General features: G+C 37.6%; 1 protein-coding gene across 1 annotated transcript in view; it reads left to right on the top strand.

The window, feature by feature from the left end:
* Positions 1-458: 458 nt before the first annotated feature.
* The window catches only part of Lipk (lipase family member K), a 31,352-nt gene continuing 6,782 nt past the window's right edge, over positions 459-25,028 (top strand). Inside the window, exons 1-8 of the mRNA XM_057778930.1 lie at positions 459-537; positions 9,935-10,048; positions 11,421-11,538; positions 12,854-13,052; positions 13,699-13,808; positions 14,920-15,056; positions 22,052-22,198; positions 23,575-23,646. Of these exons, the coding sequence (XP_057634913.1) occupies positions 535-537; positions 9,935-10,048; positions 11,421-11,538; positions 12,854-13,052; positions 13,699-13,808; positions 14,920-15,056; positions 22,052-22,198; positions 23,575-23,646 (900 nt within the window). The 5' untranslated portion in view covers positions 459-534. The remainder of the gene's footprint in view (positions 538-9,934; positions 10,049-11,420; positions 11,539-12,853; positions 13,053-13,698; positions 13,809-14,919; positions 15,057-22,051; positions 22,199-23,574; positions 23,647-25,028) is intronic.

The raw sequence follows: 25,028 nt of genomic DNA, 5'->3' as shown, positions 1-25,028 counted from the left end.
GCGTGTTCGCCTCGGGCTAATGTTTACGGATAAATCTGCTGGGCATGATCCCAGCAGCCCTTTTCTCTGCTTTTCCTGTTCTCCGCGGGAACCTGTGGTCCTGTAAGTCTATTTCCTTATTAAAGCTGTATATATTTTTATAATCTGTCTGCATTCATTTACGCCGTCACATTTTGCCGAGAAGCCACCTGCACTCTGCCCACCTCTTCCAGGGGCCCAGCACTCGAGGTCTGCCTCGGCAGGAGCAGGCATTTCTCTTCTCCCAGCGCTCTCTTCTTCATCACTGACTAAGAACTCACCCAGCAAGACTGTCCCAGCAGCATCCGTCACACACGAAACCATAATTAATCTGCCCCCACTTGGGAAATTTCCGATTGCAACACCTTCTGGATTGTTCAGAGCAGAACACATTTCACTGATAGGGAACTCAGGAAGGAACTGGAATCAACCTGAAACTCTCTCAAGGATGGAAGACTGACTCCAGAAGAGTTGAGATCTGGTAATAAGTGTTCATCTGTTTGAAGGGTCCGGGCCATGGTATGTCAATGAAAAATGGGAAGTCTTGGAGGGGCATAAGTTTAAGTGTGGGTGAGGAATGCTATGTTTGAGTCTATTGGGTTAAACAAGAGACAGAAGATTGCTATGAAAAAAATTGATAATGTAACCCACTGCTGTGTGTACTAGTAGAAACCATCAATTTATAAAAGGAAAAGTCAGATGGAGAGAGACAGAGAGACAGGGAAAGAAACAGAGACAGAGAGAGTAAATAATAGAACCATTTCAGAGGAGGATTTTTATTACTATTTTCTAGGAATTTTTTGGAAGATCTTTCCTTTGAAACAACATCATCTACTGCTTTCTCTTAGAATCCCAGTTAGAGGAGACATATAAAGTCTCTCTAAACAGTAAAAGGTAGGTATTTTAATGGCTCTTTCTTCAGGGTTGGACATGTAGGAAATGGTATTGGAATAATTGTTTTTTAAAAACTTAATAAAAATTTGTTTTTTTGATAAGTTGCTTACTGCTTATTCCTATGGTCTTGAGCATAAATACAACCAGAATAAACTACAGGGTATTGTGGGGCCCACTAATAGGCAAAAGTCAACTCTCCCATCGTTTATGAAAATTCTGACTATTCTCCTGTCATTTGTTGAAGAAGTTTCTTTCGCTATCTTTTCTGTCTCTTTGCAAGAGTTTTACTGGATGAGGAGTGGGAAAACAGTTTGTGATACTGTATGTGACATTGAACCGTGTCATATGCCTCTGAGCCTTGCAATTGCAGATCCACATGCAAAGCTTTGGAGGTAAAAATGAACTAGAAAATAGACTGATATCCCTCAAATATTTTAAGGAACAGGCAAACATCGTCTGGAAAACCCAAACATTTGTACTACTGCATAAAATAAATAAACAGATACTATAAAGAAGTATTGAAGTGAATATTGCAAGGTGGAAGTGCTAAACCTTGTAGACTCTAACTTATAATAAGAAATGGAGGTTTGGGCTGAGGACATAGCTCAGATACTAGAGTGCTTCTCCCTCAATCTGAGTCAGGGCCAGAACAACACACACATACACATACACACACACACACAGAGCAAGATTGAGAGAGAGAGAGAGAGAGAGAGAGAGAGAGAGAGAGAGAGAGAGAGAGAGAAAGAGAAAGAGAGAGAGAGAGAGAGGGGAGGGGGAGCGCTTCAGAGGTCATTTAAGTGAATTTACGTTTTTACATTGACATCTAATTATTTTAAACCACGTTTTATTTTTAAAGTAACTCAAACTAACAAAGTAATTAAAAATATGCAACCAATAATTAAGTTGGTGTAAGAGGAAGACCATTATATCCCATAACCAAATGTAATTTTATCATCATTGTAAAGTGATTACATCAGTCTTTTTGACAATCTTACCATTTTATTAATTTGTCTTTGACATTTAAAATAATGACATTTAATATTTGCAACAGCTTCTTAGGAACTGTTTCTATATTTTTTGAGCTGAAGTAAACTTTTCAAAACCATAGGTGTTTGTCTAGTTTTTAGGATGACATAAAACTTCTTATCATAATTTCAAATATCTACTAAAGATATATATCATGGTACATTGTGTATCTTAGCAGTTCAAAGTTAAATGGCTGCACTTTATATTCTATGAGACAGTAGATGATAATTTGATACCCCATATCATCTTCTGAGAAAATCTTTTTATTTAATAGAATCAAATTAAATAAATTCAAACCTGTCACCTTTCTCAATGAAACAAAATTCTTCATCAGTTTTTTCCGTTTTCAGAATGTATGTAAGTGGTGCAAAGCTAGGCTCAAACAGTGCCATTCACTTGCTGGAACTCTTTCTGAATTTGTGTCATTACTGAGGAATTGAGTGAAGGTATGCTGGGTATGGTGGTGAGTTTGAGGCAAGCCTGGACTATCTAGAAACATAAAAAAGAGGGAAGGAAGACAGGAAGATTCATTTCCATGATCTGCCTGGTCACTAATCAAGTAGATCTCTTTTCTACTTTTTTTTAAAGAAGTGGAAATTGATTTGCAGAGTAATTGCCATTGAAAAATTATTATTATTATTATTATTCAGAAATATTGTCTTTTCCCAAGATCAATTTTGAGGATTATTTTGTATCTGAGAGATTCTCAAATTTTTTGTAGTTTGGAGTAATTTTTCTCTCTCACACAACAGTGTAATAGAGAGACTTAGGCAAGCATATAAAGCCCTATATCTGTATTCTTACTACATGGTCTCCTTTTGGGGACAAATATCAGAAATCCAAAAAAAATGAAAATAATGACTGTCTCTGGGAATGAATGAATCAGAACACCAAAATACTTGGGTTTGCAAACCAAAGATATCATCAAGGTGATCTCAAGTCAAAAATTAGCACACAATAATTTTCTCCTCCACGTGTGAATTTGAAAAGGAAGGAAAGTTAGTTGCATTTATTGAAGACACACTACAGGCAAAGACAAGACTTTGGCTTGAAAAAACTAAAACAAGTGAAACTCCATTTTTCCTGCTAGCCTTTGCCATTTGCCTCAGGACCTCATCCAAGACTCCAAAGCAGTCATGTGTCCCAGCCTCTCTAAATTGGACCCAAGAAACTTTAGAGACTGGAAACATGGCTCCAATAAAGGACAGATTGAAAGAAAAGCATATGGACTTATTAAAAAACGTTTTTGTGGGACAGAAATTAACACTGCAAAGGTCAGCGAGTTGATTCAAAAGGTAGAGGGTCTTTAGGCCAAGTCAGGCCATGTCAGCTCAGTTCCTGAACCCCACATAGTGTGAAGAAAAAACAGTTGCCACAGGCTATCCTCTGACATTCACGCATGCATAGTGGAATGTACAAATAAGGATTAAACATTTTTACAATAGAAGTACGAAGTTCTCAGAACCAAAGGAAATTTCTCTATTTGATGTGTCCAAATTTGATGGTAAGTGGACATCTGTGCAGAAGGGTGTTTGGATACAGGGCATGATGTAATGGAAACAGACTGAGGAGGGGAATCCCAGCAAAACCTTTGCAACATTCCTCTTGGCCTCTCCACAGCATTCCTTCAATTCAGGTGTACAAGAGGACTTGTCTGAGATAGTCACCAACAAAGGAGGGAGATGGACAGAGTAGTCTTTCTTGCCTTTCTCCCCTGTCTCAAAGAGGACTTCTCATTACTATTATCTGCCTTAGGCAAGAAGGTCTTTGGTTTCTGTGCTTTGATTCAGGGTAGGAAGAAGGTGAGACCCTAAGAAGCAGATGCCTTGAACTGAGTCAGACTTCTTGTCTTCTGAATATCTATTATTAGATGCCTATATGTAGGGTTTCTCTGGCCTGTTGGTGAACTGACTTTGTCTTCCTTGTAGAATAACTTTGTGACATCTCTCTAAAACACTCTCTCTTGACAGCTGCCTTGTGTGATATAAGTACACCAACTCCTTAAGGTTACTGTATATGTGGTGAAATTTTTGCTTTTTACTTTCAACCCATTTCCCCTTGTGTTTAAACTGTGTTGCTTATTTAAAGAAGGTCATTGGTCTTTGCTTTTAACTTTAATTTAACAATTTATATTTTATGATCTTTTATGACTATTGCTCTCTCTAGATTAGTCACTGTGGTACCTGTCAAATTATAGTAAATTCTTGGCTAGTTTATTTAAACTATTATATGCAGCTAGGAAAATGATAGTGGAGTTTAATCTGCTGAAAATTAACTTAACACATTATGGTCATGTGCTTTCTGCTAATGTCTCCTGGGAGATACAAAGAAATGAATGATTCAAGTGTCTCTTGTGTCTAAGGGGAACATTATTAAACAAGAGTTAAATTTGGAAATCACTAAGACATAGGTAACTAAGCCAATGACTGAAAAGAAAACAGCATTCAGACAGCCTAGACTTCTGTTGTTTTAACACAGCAACCAATCCTTCCTTCCTAGTACCTCCTTTCTTCCTTTCTTCCTTCCTTCCTTCCTTCCTTGCTTCTTTCCTTCCTTCATTTCTCCCTTTCTTCCTGCTTAATTTTTTCCTTCTTTCTTCCTCCCTCATTCCCTCCTATTTTATTCTTCTTTCATTCATTCCTTCATCCCTTTTTTCATTTCTTCCTTCCTTCTTTCTTTCCTTCCTTCCTTTCTTCAGTCTTTCCTTCTCTCTTCTTTCTTTGCTTTCCCTCTTCAATTACTGTCTCATCGTAGAGATGCGAGATGTCAATGTGGAATGATTTCTCATCCCTATATTTTTTAACTCAACAATCAAGAAGTATAAATCAGGAATAATGGCACACACCTTTAATCAAAATCCTTAACAGGCAGAGGCAGTAAAATCTTCTGAAGTTTGAGGTCAGGATGCTCTAGATAGTGAGTTTCAGGCTAGCTGTCACTGTGCAGTGAGACTTTGTTTCAAAAAAGGGAGAAAGAATGAGAAAGAATAAAAGGAAGGAAGCACAAGTAGACAGGCAAGAGGGCAGGAGAGGGGAATGTAAGTCATCAATGATTAGGGAAATCTAATTGTTTGGCTTCTGTTTGCATACATGCTATGTTCATAACAATTTTCTCAACTTTCTTAGGTTATGAAGGTGTCATACATTATCTGACTTAAATTTGCTTGTGCACATTCCCAATAGCTTTGTTTTAATGGCCATGATACAAAGCTTGTTTTCATATTTCTGTACCTTATCTCTTTTGGTTTTGTCATTGATACTTTTATGCTCAAACCTTTTACAACAAACTTCCTCTGTTTTCATCATTTACTGTGTTGCACTGTACTCAATCTAGCATGAGTTTGTATCTTGAGAATAATTTTACAGGTAAGACTCAGTGAAAGGTGAGTAATCTCCAAATGCTACATTGACATTTATAAGCTCTGAGAAAATAATAATTATCATGATTTGGCTCAATCTATGTATAAAATTATAGCTTAAATAGGCAAGATTCTCTGTATGGTCGAAATGAAAATTGTTGTTAGAAGTAATAAGACTATAGAAATTCTTAATTCTCTTATTTATCCTGTTGAGAAGTGGTGATGGGACAAAATATGCAATTCAGTTCCTTTTCACAACTCAGTTGAAAGGGCTGTGCAATACTTAGTATGAGGAATGCTAGAGGCACAAAAGATAACATTATACCACAGGTAAAGTGTCTGTCCTGGTAACGTTAGCTGCCACCTTGTCACAGTGTAGAGTCCCATGAAGGAAGTCTCAGTTGGGGGATTTCCCAGACCAGACTAGCCTATGTCCATGCTCTCTGTTGCTGAGATAAAGACCATAAACAAAAACAACTTGGGGAAGAAAGGGGTTATTTTATCTTATGACTACCAAGTTGTAATTCTCCATCATTGAGAGAAGTCAGAACAGGAACTCAAGGCAAGGCACTTGTGGAGACCCAAGCTAAAAGAGGCATGGTGGAATACAACTTACTGGTTTGTTTTCCACAGCTTCTTTAGCCAATATTGTTTTATGAAGAAGTTGATTGGGACTTACAGACTCAAAGCGTGAATCCATGGTTGTCATTGCTGGGACCATGGCAGCAAGCAGGCAGACGTGGTGCTGGAGCAGCAGTTAAGAGTGTATATCTTGAGACACAACCACAAGAAAGAGAGATAGAGAGGGGAAGGTGGGGAAATTGCACTAATTTTTTGAAACCTCAAAGCTCACTCCCAGTGACTTGCCTATGCTTGAGGGTATACCTTCCAGAACCACTTGGCCAAGCGTAGCACTATCCTCAGTGATGTGAGCCTTCCCCTAAAAGTCATTAATCAAAAAAAAAAAAAAAAAAAAAAAAACAAAAAAAAAAACTTATGGAATTGCCTACAGGAAATACAGGAAATTTGATGAAGACATATTTTATCAGTTGAGATTCCTCCTCCCAGATGATTTTAGTTTATGCCAAACTCACAAAAAACTAAGACAGGATGTGTGTAGGGAATTGATTGCCTTTATTGTTAATTGATGTTAGAGAACCTAGCACACTCTGGATGCCACTATTCCCTAGGCAGGTAGTCCTGTGCTGCATAAGTAAACTAGCTAAGCATGAGACTGAATGAACCAGCAGGAAACATTCTTCTATGGTTTCATATTCAAACTCCTGCTGGGGTTTCTGCCCTGAATCCCCTCAATGATGGAATGTGACCTGAAAGTATAAGCCAAATAAGTCTTTTCAGTTCCCCTAAGTTGCTTTTGATCCTGTTGTTTGTTGCCATGGCAGCAGAAAAGGAAACCAGACGGGATGAACGGTGATACTTGCTTAAGAAGCCCGTGAAGTAGGTCAAGTGCCAAGATACACACATCTGAACGAGTCACCGGCTTATAGAAGAATAGTGACAACTTGTTGTTCCATATTTTGTAGATATTGTTGTCATCCCTGTATTGCATCAGGATGTATTATCTTAAGCTAAATCTGCCTGTAGGTGCTAATCATGATCCTGATATGACAGACAAGGAAGAGTCTTGTGTATAGCTGATAGCAACAGAAAAAAACCAACACATCCTACCTTAGATATGCACCTGAAATGAGCTCAGGGAATGACTGCGAGCACAGAGCCATGTCTAATGGCGGTTCCTTTTCTCTGAAGCTGAGAGTCTGGGACTAATCTTTGTCAGCTGCCACAACTACCCAGAAAAAGAACTGGAACTTGAACCTGAAACCTTACATGTAGAATTCATCATTAGCTTCCTTTGCCACTGAGAAAGCAGACTGATCAGAGAGCCATGTGTAGATACCGGTCTCTGTGTGCTTTTTAAACTAAGACATTCTGCAGCTTCCTGCAGGCTTCGGGCGCAGCATGCTTTCTGCCACAGTCTCACCTCTATTTCTGAACACTCTGAGAGTTCCCTTATGCAGAATGGGGATATGAATTAGTTGATAATGTTATTTAGTTTCCTCGTAAGCTCTGTTTAAATATCTGTCTAGTAAGCCCAGCAGTTCTTATCATGGGGCAGGAAAACACAGAAGGAGTCTCCTTCGCTTCTGATTGTTTTAAAGAAGTGAAGGAAGTCAATTCTGCCATCTGTATATCTGTCAATACTAAGTGTATTGGTATGACAGCTGTCTACATAACGCACCAGCATATATATAAAATATTTAACAGTGTGGAAACAAAAATTCAAAAAGCCCTGATTCTTTTGGAAGCTTTTCCATCCCCTGACTGTAGTAGACAAAGGAGAAAATAAATAGCCCTTATTAGAGAAAGGGTATCTATGGGCAGTGGAGGAGTTTTGCAAGAGGCCACATTCCTCATTTTTTTTCCAATAAAATTCAATTATTGTCCACATAGTATTCAGAGTCTCTACCATAAGCAACCTGTAAAAGATGTAGTTCTGATTTAGGAATCCATATTTTATTTTATCATTTTCTTCACTATACAGACATTTTTAAAGATGATGAATCTATAAAGAAATACCAAACTAGATTTTTTTCCTTCTATATTATTTATAAAATTTGCTATATTATAATTAAGTGGTTTTATTCAAATAATAAAATGTTAAGGACAAACAAAAGTGTAGAAAAGTAGATTAAACAATGTTAAATAGTACCTTGATTGTGGGTCTTATTCTAGCTTTAACACTGTAAGATATGATTATTAAGTAAATCAGGTTTATGGCATATGCATGTGACAATCTAATCAAGTTGTATATGATATATATATATACACATATATATGTGTGTGCATACTTTGGGGAACACTGTTATCTAGCACAGCATGGACATTATTCTCTTCAATTCAGAGCAAATTTGGCTACCACAAGAGATAAGCCTGGGCCCCTAACATTCCCTTCTGAAAGGAAAAGAAAGACAAAGTTCAGGAGCCATTTCATGGGATTCATGAAGGTCTTAGAAGGAGGAACACATGGGGTTAAGGAAAACTCAGGAGGCTCGGCTTGAGAACAGCACTGATAGTTATGAGGGGTTCAAGAGGCATGGACAAGGGACTTGTGAGAGGCAATGTAAGGGGATGAAAGAGAGGGTCACAAGCTGCTCAGCAGTCAATACACAACATCAGGAGGTTCCACACCTCCATTACTACAAGTGGTTATTGATTGACATCTTACCTCATGTTCCTGTAGGCAACCTCCATCTATACTCCTGTAAGGGATCCTAGGGTTGGAACTCAGGTTGTCAAACTTGGGACTAAGCCACCTCACTGACCCCGTAGGGTGATTCTAGTGTTAGTGTTTTAAGGAATCTCCACAGAACCAGAGGCTACACCAAAGACTGTCCCACTGTGTTGCTTTCCTCCTGCATCCTCGCCAGCTCTACTGTCACTTGTTTGCTCAGTGACAGCCACTGGGACTCAGGTGCTATGGAATCTATATGTAGTTCTGATTTTTGTTTCCTTCATGGCTAAGGATATTGAGTATTTTTTCATGTTTAAAGGCTTCTTTTGGAGAACTGTATGATTGGTTCACTAGTTCATTTATTGAACTATTTGGGAGAGGGTTGGTGTTTAGTTTTTGAGTTCTTTATGTATTCAGGATGCTAATCCCTTATTGGGTGTTAAGATGGCAGAGATTACGTCCCATTCTATAGGCGGTCCCTCTCCTCTATTCCCTTGGCTGTTTAGAAGCATTTTAGTTTCATGCAATCTCATTTCTCAATACTTGCTGGCAATTGAAACTTTTTTCTTTTGGAAATTTTTTTGTCAAGTCCTTTATCTTAACATGTTTTCTTCTAGAAGTTTCAGAGTTCCAGAACTTATAGTAAGGTCTTCAAACCCTTCTAAATTGACTTTTAAAGTTTATATTTTTTGGCTTAATAATTTGGTTCTTATTCATGAATAATTGATTTTATTAATCTTGTATTTTGTAAAATTATTCTATATTAGATACAGCATAAAGAATATTTAATGCATGCCTCATCTTTTTTAGTTCGATTTTTGTAAATAAAATTACTTAGTTCAAGATTGAAGTGTTTCTAAATATGTAAAGAGTGTTGACACACTTATCTACATATTGATTTTCTTCAGGCTTACTGCTACATTCAGGAAAATTGGGGAAAATATATTTTATGGAGCCAGAATTATAACTCAGTGGTAGAGATGCATGTCACAAGAGTCCATAAAAAAGATAAAGCAAAAGCAATTTATACAGTTCCCAGAAATAATCAATGTTCTGTGAGCAACACATTAGTCAATACATTTTTCATGTAATTATCCATCATTTCTTTTATCTAGTTACCTACTGAAGCCGTGATTGGTTTTTTTATAGCTTTTTCCTTCCTTCCGTCCCTTTATTCCTACTTTCTCCTTTTTAAACCTAAGGTCACCATTTAAGGATGTTCATGAAATGAATCCTTAATAACACAGTGTATTGCTTTTTAAATCATAGCCTAAGAAGTTTGTTTCTGCTATCCTCCTCATCAGTGCTATAAAAGAATCACACCAACTTTCCTTTCACAAGGTTCCTCTTGATGACGAAGGCATTAATATTTCCTTTCCCAGGCAGATTCCAAAATGCGGTGGCTTTTAACAGCAGCATGGTGTATGCTTCTTCCCGGATCCATACACAGCTATAAGCAAGGGAGCATCACAAATCCCGAAGCCTATATGAATATTGTAAGTCATTCATTGAGAAAACAAACCAAAACAACACTAAGATATGAAATTACTAATTACTCATTGTTTCAGGTATAATTTGCTTATCAAGAGTTTCTTTAATGACTAAATACGGACTTTCTGTTTTGGTGTTTATCAAAACTAGCTAATCCTAGAATTGCTCTGACCCACATTGCAGCAACAATCCTAGTGTTTTTGTTTTGTTTTGTTTTGTTTTAAGTGGTGGATTCTTGAAGAGGAGGTTTAGGATTTGTTTTGGTGATTCCCTGTCACATACCCTGGAATTTTTCCTTGGGCTTTCTGTACACCAATTTTATAATGTTGTGAGCTACATTGGTGTTCTTTAGGGTTCAATAAGCCAAGGTTGGTTTGTGTACTTTTAAATCCAAAGAAATAGCACAACTTAAGGATGTACTATGTGCCTCACAAGAGCAAATGTATAATCTTTTGATAAAGACATAGACTTTGCAGCTAAACTTAGTGTCACATTAAACAAACATTTTCTCTTCTTAGCATGTTATCTTGAAAAAATCACTTAATTTTCCTGATCTTCAGTTTTCTCAATCTAAAATATGAACAGTTCTATTGCAAAGACTTCTAAAAGGGCTTAGTGAAGTAGAGCAAGTGTCTATCCTATAACACTTGTTTCTGCCTCCTCATATGTCTGTGGATAGGGTAGTTTCTGCTGGTCCTTCTAACTAATTTTGTGTTCCTTTAGATTTTTCATTCTACCCAAAGGGTTGGCCTTTAAAGACTAGGTCTAAAAGTCCCCCAAACTTAATTTTGTTCAATGCAATTAGTCGATGGAAATCTCGAGCAGGGGAGTAGAAAGAAAGAGAAAGGTGACATCAAGTGTTTGGTTCTTTTTTGTAGGGGTTCATGTTTTCGACTGCCCTTACTCATCTTGACGAGTTAGCTTAGTCAGCCATCTCCCTTGGTGTGGTCCTTCCCTTTCCCTTCCTGGATCTTATAACCACTTCCATTCATATCCCTTTGGAGCCAAGTTGGTAGAAGCTCACTTATCATTAGACACCAGATACTTCCCAATCTCCTGTGGTTTCCCTCATAAACCAGCTATTTATATTTCTTGTCAAAACTTCTTAAGAATGAACTACCGGGGTTAGTAACACTAAGTTCTTAGACACCATCCTGAGGATGCTAAATGTCGAGTCATCCACCCTTGTGCTACCCCTCTGCATTCATTCCCTTCCTGAAATATCTCCCAAGCCATTATAATTTTTCCTCCTATATGCTGTTGCCTAACACATAGATTGGTGAACAGTGGACTGATAATTAAAGGACTGTATTGCAATGTATACACAGAAAGCAAACTGAATTATAGGTATGTATTTTCCTCCCCTGCCCCTTTCAGAGTCAGATTATTTCTTACTGGGGCTATCCTTATGAAAAGTACGATGTTGTAACAGAGGATGGTTATATCCTCGGGACTTACCGGATTCCTCATGGCAAAGGATGTTCAAGGAAAACAGGTATGATTTACTTTGCTTTGAGATCAAAACGCCTGAAATAGAAACACCTAGGTGCCCTGGAAGCAGCAGGATAGCTTTCTCTCTACATAGGTTGTAATCTTTTCTGGTCTTTCCCTTTCTCCATATCTTGTCTCTCCAACTACCTAAACACATAAGAGGAATGTGTCCTCTTCCCAGTACTAGCTCTATAGTTTAGAAACCCAGCAGTGATCCTTGCCACAGTCATTTCACTGACATCCCAAATGCAATAAGTCACCAACAGCTATCCATTTGCCTTCCAATTCCGTGCAACCTGAAAACCTTTCCTAGCTTTAATGATATTCAAATCCAGGATGAGACATAATCTCTTCCATTATAATGCATGGTAATTGAGGTTAACTAGTATATAATCTCATTCCCCAGCAAACTAGTGTGATTTCATTCTTTCAAGCAAGTCTGATCCTACTAGTACTGTCTTCTCATGTCATTGAAGGGCCTTTCCAGATCTCTGCTGTGTGCAGGAAGCAATAATGACCCATTTGGCAGAAACACTTGACTGCTTTTCAGTGATAAGAAAGTTGTCATATGTCATTTGTTTGCGAAACACCTGGCAGCTTCATCATTTGAATTATTTCAGGAAAGCCTAAAAGTTTTAATAAGATGCTCATTTTGATTAGATTTATTTTATTTTATTTTTTATACACGAACATTTTGCCTGCATTTGTGTCCATGCACCACGTGTGTGCCTGGTGCTTGTGGAGGCCAGAAGAAGGTGACAGATGCCCTGGTCCTAGTGTTTCACATGCTTGTAATCTGCTGTGTAGATGCTGGGACTCCAGCCCTGGTCCTCTGCAAGAGCAACCAGTGCTCTAAACCTCTGAGCCAACTCTCCAGCTCCCCATAAGATGCTTCTTAAGGAATAAAATAATATGAATGAAAATAACAGTAGATCTAATATTTAATTTGCTGCAAAGTCATTTACATTTTATTTTTAACTGAATGCTTAAACCTCCCCCATGATAGGGCATTTGCTGTTGTTTCCTAATATATACATAAAATGAAGCACATGCATACATAGCAACATAGATTTTGAACCAGAAAAATGTGACTCTAACAAATACCTAGGTGACATAATATGTTATCCATAGTCTTCCCCTTATAAATGAGGAAAGTAAGACTTAGTCACATGTCCCAGGTCACTAAAAGACTGGACCCTAGGCTTTCCTGACACAGAATTTCATCTCTTAACCTTGCGTGCGTGTGAAGAAGTCAGAAAGCAGGGTTGGCCGGATGCCTGAGGGAGTCAGAGAAGGAACTTGTTCTGTCTGTTTTTCAGCTCCGAAGGCAGTCGTGTATCTGCAGCATGGCTTAGTTGCTTCTGCCAGTAACTGGATTTGCAACTTGCCCAACAACAGCTTGGCTTTCCTTCTGGCCGATAGTGGTTATGACGTGTGGCTGGGGAACAGCCGAGGAAACACCTGGTCCAGAAAACACCTGAGATTGTCTCCCAAGTCACCTCAATATTGGGCTTTCAGGTAAGAGAAGCCTGTTTGTGAATAAAGTGTTTGCTCACTTAAAAAGCATAAATTCTTCTCGGTTTTCCCTTCTCTGTCCAAATGCACCCAATGGAATCTACAGGAAGGGAACTAGAATTTCCTCCCCATTCAGGCTTTCTTCCAACTCAAAAGAAATGCTCTAGATAATGTATCTATGCTTGCTTCTAAAGCCCTGTTTCCTTCCTGATGTAGCTGACTTGCAGCGGGCGGGAGGCAGGGGTTGTCTGTCCTTGTCAAAATGTGGCTAGGTAGCAGAGAGTTGTTACTGGATTCTGACATGTTAGTCACAGGGACAAGGCTTACACTTCCTCGGGAGGTAAGAACAACGCCACAGAGATCACTAAGGCCGCTGGTTCCATGGCCTCATTCCTGCATTCTTTCTGGAAGTCAGGAGACATTTTCTATTTCTGAGGCTTTCGCATCAGACGCTTTTCACTACAGTGTCCTGACAGTGGGGCCTCTGCAGTGAAGATGTGAAGACAGAACCTGACAAGTTGTCCAGACACACTGCCCTCACTCTCCTCTCATGCCCAGCCAAAGATGTGTACCCAAGTCTACAAGGAATATTTGCAAATACTGCAGGTTGAATAACCACTTATCTTTGCTAATTCCCTTTCTTTGGCAGTTTGGATGAGATGGCTAAATATGATCTTCCAGCCACAATAAATTTAATCCTGGAGAAAAGTGGACAGAAGCAACTCTTCTATGTGGGCCATTCCCAGGGTACCACCATAGGTGCGTTTGGGTCAGATGCAATCAGACAATGTAAGGGATTTTCTTTTGTGTTTGTAGAAGGGGTCAGGCTGTTCATTTGATTTCGTGTTTGTTTTTCTCTGTAATCTCTGGTTCTGGGACTTTGAGAAACTATTTCCTCTAGGTAGTTAGGTAGTTTCTGAAGAGAAACTAATACAAAACACCAAATTTGGAGGTTGACAGGACTTAATTCATGTTCTCCACAAACAACGAGACCCCAGGTTATATTCTGAGGAAACAAAGACAAACATGGTGCCCATTTTCCACTTAAGTCTCTCACAGTCTAGAGAAAGACAGTAAAACAAAAGTATAGAATTGTGAAGCTGATCATATGCTACTATCAGTGTGGTTTTGTTTGCTAGGGAGGCAATGGGCTAAGCTAGAGAGGATAATAATAGAGCACCCTGGGCCTCTCACTCTTCTCCCTTGTTGAAAAATGCACATTTGAGACCACAATATCTAGGTTTCTTAGATTCTTAAATTCAGAATTTTTCAAAAGATTAAAAATACCAAGCAGCACTTTAAGATTATATATATATATATATATATATATATATATATATATATATATATACACACACACACACACACTTATTTATTATATTATATATATTGGATTTATATATATATATTCTATGTAGTATTTTAATGTATATGAAACTATATACATATATGCACATGTCCATGTAATCTCATATATACATGTACTGGTCATTCTCTGAAGATTCTGTTATCCTCATTTATATCTTGAAGAAACTAAGATTGATGCAAAGGAGGTAACTTTCACAGTGAATAAGTTAGAAGCCAAGATGATAACTTGGTTGATATTGCACCAAGGTCAAGCTAGCCTGGTCTCTGGAGTTTGAGATGCATGCTCTACAGAATGTGCCTGAGCCTCCTCTTCAACACTCTCTATAGAAGCACACTGGCATGCCACAGAAAGATCCCAGTCTATCCTTGAGAAATTTGAAATTCCCCCGCATAAATCGTACTCCCAATTTTGCTTTGCATTGTGTTCAACAGAACTATTCTTAGAGTGATTTGTGACAGAGAATTGGAAGCCTGTGTGAGCTAATGTCTTCTTTTCTTACAGCCTTCATAGCATTCTCAACAAATCCAGAACTGGCTAAAAAAATTAAGGTATTTTTTGCACTCGCTCCAGTGGCCACAGTAAAATACACCAGAAGTCCCATGAAAAAATTAACTGCTCTTTCCAGGCAAGCTGTCAAGGTATGTGAGTTCCTTGAGTTTAAAGCAGAAGGAACTGGAAGTCTCTCTGTTTTCAAAGATACCAAGAGAAGACACGTGGCATTGTTAAAACATTTAATTATGTAAACGGTGATCAAAGGGTCCATACAGGTTTGGTGATGGCGTGGTATCTTATCAGCGGGAACTGGTCCTGATGCCTTCTGCTCTGGTGTCATCATCTCTCACTACAGAACATCTGTCCCTCAGTGTCACCTTCCACACAGCTGAAGTAAGACCCTACAGGATATTTCTGAGGAATCCTATTCCTGTTCCACCTTCACTTCTTTTTCTCCACATCTTCAACACCTGCTATGTGTAGAGTTCCCTTCCCCACATCTTCAGTGCCCATTACCTGCAGTACTGTTCATAAAATGTCCTCTAACCGGAGTGCCTCCATATGGCTTTGTGTTTCCCTGGTGGTGGTCGAGCATTTCTTTTCCACACACTTGAGGATTGCTTATACATCTTTTTTTTATATAGAAACATCTATTTAATTCTATCCCTCATTTCTAATCATACTTTTATGCTGCTGAGTCCCTTACATGTTTTTAGCATCACCTCCATGAGATGTATAATTTACAAATATTCCCTTTTATTTCCATTCATTGTTTCCTTTGCTGTTCCTAAAGCTTGCTAGTTTTATGAGTTTTATTTTTTGCTTTTGTTTCCAATGATGCAGGGGTCCTATATATTAAAAATTCCTAGATAATTCCAACATTGCAAAACCGTTTTCCTACACTTTCTTCTGAGAGTTTCAGGTTTTGCAAACTTTGTCCATTTTTTAGTTTATTTTTCTGTACCAGAAGAGGGCTACCTTCAGTTTTCGGCATGTGCAGTTTCAATCTTTGCAGCATGACTTACTGAGGAGGCTGCAGTTTTCCCAGTGTGTGTTTCTAACCCACTTGACTGTCACATGTGGCCTTATTTCTAGTCTCTCCATTTTGTTCTATTAGCTTGTATGTACTTGGTTTTATGTCAATGCCATGACACTTCTATCAATGCAGGTTTATATTACGTCACTAAATCAGGTAGTATGTCTCCAACTTTGTTCTTTTTGCTCAATATTGTTCTAACTGTTCAGGTTTCCATATGAATTTTAGGGTGTGTTTCTTATTTGCTGGAGATAGGATGGTTATTTTAATAATAATTTAAGTTAAACTATTTTTGATGGGGTCTTTTAATATATGCACATGGCGTGTCTAGCTTTTATGTTCTCTTTGATTGTTTTCATCCATCTGAGTGTTCTCATTGTAGAAGGTATTTGCTGCTGGATAATTTATTCTAAAATACTATATTTTTTATTGTTACCCTTAATGGGAGTGCTTTCTTTATTTTATTTTTGAATAATTTTCTATTGGTATATATAAATGCTACTCATGTCCACATATTAACTTTATATCCTGCAACCTTGTCAAATTCATTTATTAGTTCTAGTAGTTTTGGGGTAGTCTTTGGAGTTTTCTATATGTATGAACTACCATAAGCAAATGGTGACAAGCTGAATTTCTTCTTTCAAAATTGCAGGCATAGTCAGGAGTCTGAGGCAGGGGGTTAAAGGCCAACCTTGCCTATATAATAGGCTTGAGTTTGAGTTGATGCATGTATCAGAGGTATTCCTCAATACATAAAGACAGATAATAAGTAGGTGAGCAATGCCCTTTGTTTCTTTGTTCCGCCTTATTGCTTCAGTGAGGACTTTCATTCCTGGATTGTATAGTGTGACACTTGCTCTTGTTTCAGATGCTAGAGAGCTTGCAGTTTCCCCCATTTGTGATGATGCTAGCTGTGGGATTATTATGCATATATTTGACTATGTTTGAGATACATCCCTCTCATACTAATTTGTTCACAGTTTTTATAATGAAAGAATGTTCAAGCTTATGAAAAATGTACTGCATCTATTGAAGTGATAACATGTTTTTGTTAATTTATTTATAAAGGGACATGTATGGCATGAGCTGCATATGGATTGAGTTTGTTGAAAACTTTGTGGAATTGGTTCTCTCCTTCTAATACAACATGTGTTTCAGGAATAAAATTTAGGTCACCAGGCTTGAACAGCAAGTACTCTCACCTGCTGAGACATATCACCAGCCCCCTAATATATTTGCTTATTTTTATTGTTATTGATTTTGTTTTTCATTCTGTTGATATATTCTATTGTGAGCTTTATTTGTATATTATGTGCCACCCTTGCATCTTTTTGATGAATTTCATTGGATTGTGATATATTATCTTTTCAATGTGTTGTATTTGGTTTACTACATTCTGTATTAAGGATACTTCCATCCGTCCATTGGGAATATTTATCTATAATTTTCTAGTTTGTTATTTCCTTTTCTGGTTTGGATATCAAGATAATGGGTCCATAGAATGAATTTGGAAGATCTCCTTCCTTTTCCTTTTGAATAATTTTGGAAATATTAATATTAGCTCTTCTATGAATGCTTGGTAGAATTCACCAGTGAAGCCACTAGTCATGAGGTCTTCTTTAATACAAGACTATTCTTTATCAATTCCTTATTGTTAGTTATTACTGACTATTCCTTATCAAGTCCTTATTGCTACCTGTTATTGACCTTTTCATTTTTCTGTTTATTTTTCAGTATTGGCTAGGCTTATGCATCAGTGAACTAACTCATTTCTTCTAGAGTATCAATGTTGGGATCTAGTTGCTTGCAGTTAGTGACAACTGATCTTTGAATTACTGACATGGGTGCTGAGAATTAAACTCAGGTCCTCTGCAAAAGCAGTATGTGCTCATTACCACTGAGCTATCTCTCCAGTCCAAGATTTTTAATTTTCAAAAATTCATAGAGGGTTTTAGTTGTACTTAAACGTATCATCTATTCTGGCAAATGTTCCACGTAGTGACTTTTCATTGTCAGTATTTGTTCTTGGGATTGTTGTAGTTAATCTTTCTCTGTCCTACCAGCCAGCTCTCAAATCATGATCTGCAGACTTACTATTAATTATTAAAGCATAACCTGGGTTGGAGAGATGGCTCAGAGGTTAAGAGCATTTCCTGCTCTTCCAAAGGTCCTGAGTTCAATTCCTAGAACTCACAACCATCTGTAATGGGGTCTGGTGCCCTCTTCTGGCCTGCAGGCATACACACAGACAGAATATTGTATACATAATAAATAAATATTTAGAAAAGAAAGCATGAGCTATAGTTTAGCTTTTTCTAACTAACTCTTATAAATTAAATTAACCCTTATCTCTTAATCTGCATTCAGTTCCATCAAAGACCCCAAAGGATATAATATTATTTGACTTAACAAAAAGTGCACAGCAAACAACTTCCAAAACCATAGAACTGACAGAGGTATCTGGCTGCCTGGACAGTCACCCCAAAGTTCCTCTGTAATATTGGGGCATCTATCTTCATATTATAAGACTAGAATATCTGACAGACTTTTCTGTGAAGCAGGAATTTTGAAGGACTATCTTGCCTTTTCTTGGCAAAGCTCAACACTCATTCCTTTTTGTCCTTGTTATCCAGTTCATACTGTTAGCAGCCAAGACAAGAGTAGTTTCTGCCCAAATGTCTAATTTTGTCACATTTAAAGAAAACTCCATATTGTAATTTCATTTGTATTTTAATAAATAAAGCTTACTGAAAATCAGAAAAGTAAAACAGCTGCACTGACCAGTCTTACAGATCAGGTAGCAATGACATACCCCTTGGATACCAGTCAGCCACACTAGCTTGCCATAGAAACCAGGCAGTAGTGGTGCACCCTTAATCTCAGAGCTAGAGAGGATTATAAAATGAGAGGAGATGGTTCTCAGTCTCAGTCTCATTCTGAGGTTTCTTGGAAGCAGGATCACCATTTTCAGACTAAGGTCAAGGTAAGAGCCAGTGACTGGTTGCTTTGATTTTCTGGTCTTCAGGTTGAACCTGATATCTGTCTCTGAGTTTTTCTTAATTGTTCTTCACCATATGGAGTTTCTTCAATGCCCATTATCTTCTCTGAAGTAAACTGGTGTTGCCAGGAGCAGACATGACTCATTGTCATAAAAAGCCCCATGTAAACAGAACATTTTAAATGAACCCATTTTTATTATTTTATATTTTACCACAAGGCTCATGGCCTACCTGCAAGGTTTTTGCTGGCAGCTCGTGTCTTTCTCCTCTGGCGGCTCCGTGCATCTCCTCAATTACGTCTTCTCTCAGCATTCAGTTTAGTCTTCCTGGTCTAGCTCTGTTCTACCATGTCATAGGCTCAAGCAGTTTCTTTATTAAGCAATGGCATACAGAGGGGAATCCCACATTAGTGGATGGAATGTACCATGCTGGGGTATTCAATAAGAAAATATGTGTAAGCATCATTCTTGGCCAATAACAAAATCAACAAATAATGCTTTTGATCATTAATATATTAATCGAGCTTATTTTAGATTTAAATGTACAGCACTTGGCGTTTACTTAGTTGCTCCCTTCCACATCCCATTCTACCTCTGGGCATTTGTCTCTTTGTATTCTTTTCTCCCTGTTTTATTTTGAATCTGCAGTTACACTGAACCTTTTTTTTTTTTTTAACCTTCTCTGTTCAGCTCATTGGTTAAAGTTATCTTCACTTCTTAAAATAAAAGCTTGAAACTTAGATAAACCAAGCAACCTTTCTCAAATAATCCTAATGGGTACTAGAGCCAGATCCTCAATCTTATTCTCATTGGGCAACTATAAGATGATGATTTTGCTCATGTGTAATAGTTTCTGTACTGTTTGGATGGTAGTGGTTCCATGTTTGGGACCGTCTAGCTTAAAAACTTCATGTACAAATCAGGCATCTGACTGTGACAATCTTCCTGCCTCTGCCTCCCAGGTGCGGGGATCATGGGGATACTCTTATCGAATGTAGTTTCATAGTTTTCAATGTCAACCAGAAAAAGTCAAGTCTGGATATTAACAGATACATACATAAGGATGTCCAGTTGAGTAAACCACTCTTTGGAGAAGTAATGCAAACAACTCTGTGTTTGGCCAGTCATGTGCTCATGGTGGGTAGGGCTTGTCAAGCTGCACTAGTCATTGAGATGATATTATAAGCATTGTATCTGTTTCGCCCACAGACACTAAAAATGCCATTTTTTTTTTCAAAAATACAAAAATGGCTCAATTCTCACAATTGTGCCAAGATTCTTAGAGGAACCTGTGTGCCAATTATCATGTGACAAATATGCCCTCTCCAGGATCAAGTTGGAATTGCATCTGCACAGTAGTGTGTCCACCTGTACACAGGAGCCGGACTTCCTGCAATAGCATACTATACTCTCCTTTAGGTCAGGATGAAGGAACAATTATTTGTTCCTAAGTAAATGCATAATATTGGCCATGGAGTTGAAGTAAAATACAAGATTACCATGCTATCTCCCCCTGTACTGGGGGAACCTGACTATCACAGCAGAGACCGAGGACCTGTGTGATGATACAGCCTCTTCCTTCACATATTACTGTGGCTGACTATGTGAATTTACTGGCTGTTTCTTGTCATGTACATTTTCCCCATAGATAGATGGAAAAGGTATTGGTAAACAAAAAATAAAGACATTCAGTATTCAGATTAGATTTTCTTTTTAGTTAAATTGCTTATTTACATGGAAATTTAGGTTTTCACAATGGAACACTGAATAGGTGTCAATATTCCTTTTTAAACATAAATTCACAGTATGAATAGATGTTGCCACAACTATTAAATATGATGAGGACAGTTACACAGGATTACAGTTTGGTAATTGAGTAATTACGAGAATTGCATAGTAAGTGTGACAAAGTGAAGAAGAGGATAGATGAATAAGATTATTTTTGCAATAACCTATTATTGCCTCTGGCCTAAAGAATTGCATAACTTGAACCAGTTTAATTGAATAATTCTCCTCCCTTTCATTCCCTTCTTCCTCTTTCTTCTCCCCTCCCTCCCTCCTACTTTCTTTCCTTTCTCCTTCTCTCTGTCTTCTTTCTCTTTGACCTAAAAGTTATATTAATTAGGCCACAGTATCTTAAATATTCTATCAAAGTTTCATAGACTAGTAGATAAATGTTTTATTAAATAGTAATTCCTTTCAATTCTGTAATATAAAATTTTTTCAAACTTAGAATTGAAGAAAGTTACTTTATTGACTCCAGTTTAACAAAGTATAAAACCTATAATGCATCAATGCAATACAGATAAATGTTTATTATTATTGTTTTGCTGTTATTTGTTGCAATAGTCAGTAAAAAGGGAGATTTCAGGAGGAATCTGTGCCAGTATTAACAGTAGTTGGTTGTTTCTGAATGATCTTTTCACTTTCTCTGTAACGTATCCTAACACTGTGAAACTCACTGCGTAACAAAATAAGCCATATCTGACTGATACACACAGGGATTCAATGAGTTCTGTGATGTGATAGATTTTTAGAATTAAAAAAGGGCACTCAGCTTGCAGCCTTGCCTGCAGTTTCATCAGCAGAGATTCACTACTGAGGGTACAGCTTTTGTTTCTGGGAAAGCAGTAAAGGAAAGGTTTAATGCCTGTTTCAGTCACCAGTTACGATAATAGTTATTGTACTGGAACTCTTTGCTGGGTTCTTGGAACTTCATTAGACATTCTTCAAATGTGATCTAGAGCCTACACATGGTGGCTCTGCTTATAAGATTCCAATATTTCCATTGTACAGTAACAAATACTTAGACAAATCGGAACTAAATTATTCTTAGGTTATGAGAAAGAGAAGCTAGAACCATGTAGAAAGGCTTTTTTTTTGTTTGAAGTTTTGCCAATTCCTGGGTAGTCTGTTCCCAAAACGTCCCAATGAAAGATTCTCATGAAAAGCTTTGGTGGAGTACAGAGATAAATTTTCACCAGCCTCCTGGTTTCATCCAGGCTCAGGACTGTCACTTGCCCTGACCTTGCATGAATGAACAAGCACTCTTCACTGTTGACATCCATGTATATGACATTTAATGATGCTTTACACCCATCTTGCAGGTATTGTTTGGTGACAAAATGTTCTCCTCTCACACATTGCTTGAACAATTCATTGCCACCAAAGTGTGCAACCATAAGATATTTCATCCTATGTGCAGCAACTTCATGTTTTCTCTGAGTGGATTTGATCGCCAAAATTTAAATATGGTAGGTATAAGTAATCACTTCCCAGAAGCCAATGATTTTGTTATATAAGGAGTGAGAGGTGACTGTGGATTAGGAGTGAGAGGTGACTTTGGATTTTATGGAAAACCGCATTGATGACCTCCTTTTTGTCTTTTGGGATGTAATGAGCATCCTCCTGGCTTCAACCAACCAGGGTTTAAAGTTGGCTATCATTTACAAAAAAAAAAAAAAAAAAAAAAAAAAAAAAAAAAAAAGAAACAACAACACACAAAACCTGTTCTTTTTTTTCCTTTTCTTTTGGGAAATGGTGCTGGCTCGTCATGGAGATGTAAGAATGTCATATAAGTGAAAATACATCACATAAGCAGAGCTAAGCCAATTGGCCTGAGAATTTGAAAAATACATAATAAAGTGATACCCTTAAAAACAGAGGCTCTCTTTGGTCAAATCCATTTTTTACTGACAGCTAAGGACTGGATTATGGGGTATTATAACACCTGGAAGAACAGATACTTTAGTGCAGCACAGCCAGAGGCCCACTGCAGTTTTTGTGGAACTTCCATAACTAATAATAATACAGATGCTCTGAACTCAAGCCATGGGATTTTTACTTTTTTTCAGTAGTCTTACATTGATGATAAATAGAAGTAATTTTGAAAAATTTTTTGATGCTCAATTGGTAGAAAAATGATTCTTATATTCAAAAATGAACTTTAAATTGTGAAAGAATCTCATCCAGAATATATATACATATATATATGTATATATATATATATATATATATTAAAAATTGTATCCTACAAACATTTAACAGCCCCATGGAAGATTTGACACCTTTTTTAAACCTAGAAATGAGTAGAAACATGTAGACCTATTTCCAAAATTTTTTGAGCTAAGTTTTTTATTAAATTTATTTTTGAATTTATTTATTTTCATTTTATATGTACCATGATCATGCTGTTGTGAGCTGTCATATGGGTTCTGGGAATTGAATTTAGGCTCTCTGCAAGACCAGTCATTGCTCTTAACCACTGAGCCATCTCTCCAGCCCCTCAAAGTTTCATATTAATGCCTTTTTTAAAAATATACAAAGTAGAGTAAAGGGTTACTAAAGCTTTTAACCCTTTGAAAGTGTGAGGTGGATCCATAAAGAGCAGGTGCATAGCCTTCTGCATTCAACCAGTCAGATGTCAGAACTATTATCCAGGACAGAGAACAAAGCCTTGGAAGGAAAATGTCCTTCATGATGGGTTTCTTTGGTTAATAAAGTCCCCAAAGATATAAAATACATTTTCCCTAAAGATGATAATTGTTGTTATATAGAGAAAGCTGAAGTGTTTTCAAATGTCTGCACATTGTCCCGAGGAGCCTGTAGGTGAGACATGATCTCTTTACAGAGTCGCTTGGATGTTTACCTGGCACAGAGTCAAGCAGGAACATCTGTTCAGAACATGCTGCACTGGGCCCAGGTACATGTTCTCTCTCTCCCTGACTGACATATTCAAGCGTCTGCAAAATCCTTGAGGGGTGATCCCAGAGAGCTCCATGCAGGGCGTGCAGGTACCTGCCAATCATAGTGCTGCTTCTAGGAGCAGCACTAGTTCCTCCTTTGGATGACCTCTGCTGCCATCTGTTCTTCTTGTCTTCAGTGCCTGGCTTAGGAGTCTGCGTCCCACCATATCCTCAATGAGTTCTCATCCTTAGGTTCCTCCCTCAGCCTGTTTGGGGAAGGTTTGTTTTTCCTCTTCTGGGAAATCATTAGCTTTGGTCCAACTTTATGTAAAATGATGCAGCCTGATCCAGAAATACCTGTTCATCTTCCAGTTAGCCCACGGGGCTGTTCAGCATGCAAAGAGAATGCTTTATTCTGAACAGAAGGAATTTTACAAAGGGATTAAGAAAAGCGAAGAGTTTGTGGGTTTGCCCACAGTTATAATTTTGTTTAATAAGATTACTCAATATCCAGTAAGCTCATAGATAAAGCAAGTTCAATTAAGTTGTACAAGTTTCTGGGAGAAGATGTACATGAATACACATTAGTTATTCCTATAACTTTGCCTGTATTACTGATCAGTCACATCAGCTCCATCCTTTCAAAAGAATTGAGCAAAATAAGCATAACCCTATCTACCTGTTTATGAGATAAAATGAGTTAGTAAGAGAAAGTAACTTTCATTTTAATGAGAATAATAATGCCTTGTAACCTGCTTTAAAGCTGAAAATGAGAATCCATTACAGATAGTAGGAGAAGCACTGAAGGTTTGTGAAAAGGTTGGAAGCCTCACTTTGGGGTAGATAGAATTCATGCTACTACGAATAAAGACTGATCTAAGCATGAGACCTACTACTGATGAAGACAGGGGTACAACCTATAATGGTCCTGGTCTCCAGGAAACGTAAATTCACGCCTACAGTTCATGAACCACTTACTGCGTGTTCTTCTTGCTCTTTATATGTTATTTCTTTCATCTCACTGATTCGCATGGAAATTTTTTAATGAAGGCACTCACATGCCCATTCTACAAATGTTGCAATCAGTGCCTTATGCAGCCACAGTTAAAATCTTTCTTTTGACAGAAATGAAGAAACGATGAGGATAAAACATTTGTTCATAATATAGACAGACAGCTAAGGCAAGAGAGCTGCTACTTCTCTAACTGTAGTTCTGCTTGGATTTCTCTAATCCAGGACTTTACACTCAAAAAGCTTTAGAATCTGGAGCAGGGTAAATTGGGGATCTTCAGATTAGACATGCTCAATATATAAAATCCATGCAAATATTCTAAAATAAAAGAATATTTTTTAAAACTTTGAAATCAAGAGTACAGCTGATCTCAAGGGTTTCAAACAA

The sequence above is a fragment of the Chionomys nivalis genome, chromosome 8 (genome assembly GCF_950005125.1).
Source record: "Chionomys nivalis chromosome 8, mChiNiv1.1, whole genome shotgun sequence".
Taxonomy (NCBI): Eukaryota; Metazoa; Chordata; class Mammalia; order Rodentia; family Cricetidae; genus Chionomys; species Chionomys nivalis.
This window is presented reverse-complemented; position numbering and strand designations above follow the sequence as displayed.